Here is a 5696-nt window from a genome sequence, read left to right on the forward strand (position 1 = left end):
ACATGTACATGTATTTATCGTTTAATTTTTGGGAGGGGTATGACAAAAATCCCGTACATGACACTGAAAATAATATGTATTACCACATAACAGTTTGGATGACACTTCAGAGATAAAATATTAATTTTATCAGCTACATTTTTCTGTGTCTTAGCTGCGAAGTAAGTCGACTATCTGTTTAAGCAATCGTGTGATCTATTTGATTGCGAAATATCTAACAACAAGCATGCATTTCAAAGTACTGCTGATCAATTGCTTTCTCTTTCTTAAAGCTAATGGGTTTTTGTTCGATGACAGAACAAAGCCTCCAACTTTAAGTGGACAAACTTTGACAGATACTCATTTTAATATGCTGATGGATCTATTAACCGAGGAGAGACATGCTCGACTGAAACAGAACGCAAAAATTTTGCAATTAGAGAACGAGTTGATTGCCACTCAACAGGGTGTAACGACTAACTTCCTTGCTGCACACAGTGGTAACGAGACTGTGAAAACGATATTGGATGTTATGGAGGGAAATATAAAAAAAATGGTTTCAAACTGTTCCAATTTGCAAAATGAATATAATTTGGTTAAGGCAGAATTGAACGAGTTGAGATTAAATGTGACAAGAACAAATCAATACGCCAGTCTTTTGGAACAGGAATTATCAAATGTAAAGCAGCTAAAACATGTAGCCAATCTACAAACTGTCGTAAACTTAACTGATGATACGAAACGATTAGAGCACGAACTGCTAATTACGAATAACAAAATGAGTTCTATTGCTAACGACGTCAGTGCTAGGAAACAGGATTTTATTGCACTTTTTAATAAAGCCGAATTAACAGAACGCAGCCTAGATCTAGCATTGAAAACAATAGAAACCAATTTTAGTTCACTACCCCAACATACGGACGATTCATTAAACAAATCAATTTCGTATATTGAAACGCAATTACAAATGCTGAAAAGTATGCAGACAGTATCCACTGGAAAACTAGAAAAGGAGATTCATTCCATGTCTGATAGAGGTAATAAAAGCATTTTACAATAGTACTATCCTTTTGTTTTCATTTTCTCCTAGTTTTCGATGTGCACCGATCATATCCATTCAATCTATTTTAGTTACAGATAATCCTAATGCAAAAAAAAAGAGAATCAATCAATCAATCTTCTAATCCTATCTGAAATAAATACGTTTTTTACACAAAAGCCAGCATATCCTGATACATTTGAAGATTTTCATGACAAACGCACGATAAAACAAAAAATAACAGACAAACAAAAACAAAAGTCAATTAGATACTGAAATATGCAATAAAGGTGGTTTTGATGGAAGAAAGTGGTTGCGATTCACGGATTAGCATCTTTGAAACTTGGTAATGTAAAGAATCCTCTCATCTTCTATAGACTTTTAATATAAACTGATATAAAGTGTAGGTGTATCAAACATGTCAAATACATGTGTATTTAAGATCTTTGATGTACAAGTGTGTGGATACATTTGTTATATATATAAAATGTAATGTGCATATCATTGTATTTATCTAGTTGCAGTAACAGCTTGTGCCTTAGACAAAACCTACTCAAGTGGTGAGAAAGTACTGTTTCCCTATGTTAAGACAAAACTTGGAGTAACAGATTCTGTGACATCATCTATGAAATCTACTGGAATTTTTAAGTGCGAGAAACCTGGACTTTACCTTGTATCCTCATTCATCGTGAGTCCGACAAACACCAATGGATATTACTATCTTAGGAAAAACGGCGCTTCTCTTGCGTTTGGCTATTTTTCTCCAAATGGTTACTCTCAGACAAGTACCATTGTGCAGCTAATACTCTTGAGTGTAAATGATACATTATATATAGCGAATTATGTCAGCAAGCGCATATATGGAGATCGTTATTCCTGTATATCAATATTACAACTTACAGGATAATGTTAATTCATCATGCAGATGAAGGAAGCCCAATAAAAAGAAATAAGACAATGTATTTGTTTCTTGTTTTAAAAATATTTACAAGTAATTTGTTATCACGAATGATAATATCCTACACATTTTGTAATTTTTCTATATAAATAAGATTCAAAATTGTTCTTTTTTTTAACAGATTGCAACACTCTCCCATAATAGAATATAAGATTCAACTAAAACACGGGATGACTAATAAGTATAAAAAGTTTAGGTATTTTTTGGAATGATACAGAATTTAGAGAAATAGACATATGCAGTTTATGCACATTTTGAATATGAATTAATCATCAGCAGTATTTCAAAATATAAAATTGTGATTCACAAAAAGAAACATCGAATGAAACAGCAACAAAATGATGCAAAATCAATTAACGAACACGAATGTGAATCGTATACGGTAGCCTATAAATTGAAAAGACATTAGCAATATTTTCAAAATATTTGAATATTTAACACATTTGACATTTTAAAGAAAACTACCAGATATAAAATAAACACTGAGAATTACAATGACACGCTGAGATTTAAAAAGAAAATACACACTGAAAATTTAATTCTTGTAAGCGTACTTTTAAAGAGTCTTTTAACTAGTATATGTGGCTATTTATTTAAGGTATTTTTTTACATACAGCTCTTCAACGGTTTCGGTACTTTTACATCTTCGGATTTCAAATGTTTGGCTTTGAGCGTTCCTGATGAAGGTAAATCCAGAAAAGCGCTTCGGACGCAAGAAATTAATAACGTGTTGTTTTCAATTTTTTTAACTAGTATATGTGGGCTTAGGATGTGCAAATGTATACAAATGCTAGAGTTTATATACAGGTGAAAATTGAGAGAAATAAGTTGGACGGAAGCTGCGCTTTTGTACTCAGAGTTCAAACTTATCTGATCTTATTTATTTATAATTCAAAAATCCTACCCACACTTAAAAACAAGAGTGCTTAATTTAAAATGTTTCGCCTACTTTATTGACTAGTTTACACCTTCCAATTATTTCATTCACCGAATATAGTTGACCTATGAAAAAAAATAACATTGACCAATGAATCATGCTATTCAAGTGATTGTCAAATGATATCTGCCAGAAAGACATGAACACCTTATCATTATTCCGAAACACCATAAATAAATGACCTTAAGCTTACTTAGAAACAGGTCAAACACAAAAATTAAGAATGGAAAAACCTTTAAAATGATATCAAGGTCAGATGAAACCTGTCAGACTGACATGTACCCATTACAATAATTCTTTACACCACATATAGTTGACCTACTGTTTATAGTATTTGAGAAACGAATATAATCACATAACTTAAACCTTGACCCCCGATCCTTGAAATGAGATCAAGTCCATGTGAATCAAGTCTGACTAAATATGATATCTTATAATATATCATATGTATTTTGAACTAAGAATAGATAGTAAAACGACTTGACATACAAGTATACATATTTTACCGAATGCCCAACAGCCCCTTTTAAATAAATCCAGTGTTTAGAGTTACCTTTAATTGATACTTGTTAATAAAACAAGTTATGTTATCAGTACAAATAATAAACGTAAAGATAAGACAATTGACCCCATTCTTTTTATTTTGCAACATGACATTGATATACCACAGTTGGATTAAATATTATAGACACTGCTTATCAGAAATAATTGTCTATGTGGGTTGCGCTTATCTTTGACATTGTATTATTCAACGCAATACTGAGATACACATTTGTTTGCAAATTTGTTAACACAAAGTATGCAGTTGAGAATTCTGGTTGTCAGTTTCTTACTTTTTCTTTACACCAATGGATTTTTACTCGATGACAGAACTCAGCCCCCAACAACTGGACAAGTAATGACAGACAAACATTTCAATATGCTGATGGATCTTTTAGCTGAGGAGAGACATGCTCGTCTGAAACAGAACAACGAAATTTCCCAATTAAAGAGTGAGTTGATTGCCACCCAACAAGGCGTAACGTCTAACTTCCATGCTTCACACAGCGGCAACGATACTTTGAAGACAGAATTTAATATCTTGAAGGAGGATATGAGAAAAATGATTTCAAACTATTCCGATTTGCAAAATAAATATAATTTGGTCAATGCAGAATTGAACGAGTTGAAGATAAATAATTCTCGAACAAATCAATTTGCCAGTCTTTTGAAGCAGGAATTATCAAATGTTAAGCAGCTAAAAAATGTAGCCAATCTACAAACTGTCGTGAACTTAACTGATGATTCGAAACGATTAGAGCATGAACTACAAATTACGAATAACAAAATGAGTGCTATTGCTAACGATGTCAGTGCGAGAAAACAGGATTTTATTGCCCTTTTTAATAAAGCCGAATTAACAGAACGCAGCCTAGATGTAGCATTGAAAACAATTGAAAACAATTTTAGTTCACTAACCCAACATACGGACAATTCATTAAACAAATCAATTGAAACGCAATTACAAATGCTGCAAAGTATGCAGACAGTATCCACTGGAAAACTAGAAAAGGAGATACATTCAATGTCTGATAGAGGTAATGATATACTAGCATTTTACAATAGTACTATACTTTAACGTTGTCAATATATCTGTTTTCTAATTTTCGTTTTTTTTTTATTTCTCAAAACGAATGTGCACCGATAATTTCCTTTCAATATATTATAGTTACAGAAAAAAATTAATGCAAAACAAAAGAATGAATCGATTAATCCTCTAATTATATCTGAAATAAATATGCACTGTGTACACAACATCCAGTAGATCCTGATACATTGGAAGATTTTCATGACAAACGCACGATAACAAAAATAACAAACAAAAACAAAAGACAATTAAGTACTGATATATGCAATAAAGGTTATTTTGACGCAAGAAAAAGGTTAACAGAAAATGTTTTGATTAACTGATTAGCATCTTAAAACTTGGTATTGTTAAGTATCCTGTCGTCTTCTATAGACTTTTAATGTAAACTTACATAACGTGTAGGTGTATCAAATACATGTGTATTTAAGATCTTTGATATACAAGTGTGTGGATACATTTGATATATATATATAAAATGTAATGTGCATATCATTGTATTTATCTAGTTGCAGTAACAGCTTGTGCCTTAGGATCAACCTACTCGAATGGTGAGAGAATACTGTTTCCTTACGTACAGACAAGTCTTGGAGTTACAGATTCTGTGACATCATCTATGAAATCTACTGGAATATTTAAATGCGAGAAATCTGGACTTTACCTTGTATCCTCATACATCATGACAGACACCAATGGACGGTATTATCTTAGGAAAAACAGCAGTATTATTGCGTCTGGCTATTTTTCTCTTAATGGTAACTCTCAGACAAGTACCATTGTGCAGCTAATACTCTTGAGTGTAGATGATAGATTATATATACAGAATGTCAGCAAGGACATATCTGGAGATTTTAATTCCTGTATATCAATATTACAACTTACAGGATAATGTTAATTCATCATGCAGATCAAGCACTCCTTGACTCTTACGTATTTAAAAGTAAGCCCAATAAAAAGAAATAAGACAATGTATTTGTTTCTTGTTTTAAAAATATCTACAAGTAATTTGTTATCACGAATGATAATACCCTACACAAAAAATGTCATTTTGTAATTTTTCTAAAAAAATAAGATTCAAAATTGTTCTTTTTTTTAACAGATTGCAACACTCTCCCATAATAGAATATAAGATTCAACTAAAACACGGGATGACTAATAA

At 31.8% G+C, this 5696-nt stretch overlaps 2 protein-coding genes across 2 annotated transcripts; both read left to right on the plus strand.

Annotated features, from left to right (window-relative positions):
* Positions 1-212: 212 nt before the first annotated feature.
* Positions 213-1925, plus strand: LOC134722978 (uncharacterized). Its single transcript, XM_063586612.1, has 2 exons — positions 213-1016; positions 1537-1925. Exons 1-2 carry the CDS (start codon positions 227-229, stop codon positions 1923-1925), a joined length of 1179 nt encoding a protein of 392 aa, XP_063442682.1. The 5' UTR covers positions 213-226.
* A 1714-nt stretch (positions 1926-3639) lies between these two features.
* LOC134722980 (uncharacterized) lies at positions 3640-5426 on the plus strand. The gene is made up of 2 exons (XM_063586613.1): positions 3640-4490; positions 5047-5426. Exons 1-2 carry the CDS (start codon positions 3713-3715, stop codon positions 5424-5426), a joined length of 1158 nt encoding a protein of 385 aa, XP_063442683.1. The 5' UTR covers positions 3640-3712.
* Positions 5427-5696: the final 270 nt, after the last annotated feature.

The sequence above is a fragment of the Mytilus trossulus genome, chromosome 6, assembly GCF_036588685.1.
Source record: "Mytilus trossulus isolate FHL-02 chromosome 6, PNRI_Mtr1.1.1.hap1, whole genome shotgun sequence".
In the NCBI taxonomy this organism is placed as follows: Eukaryota; Metazoa; Mollusca; class Bivalvia; order Mytilida; family Mytilidae; genus Mytilus; species Mytilus trossulus.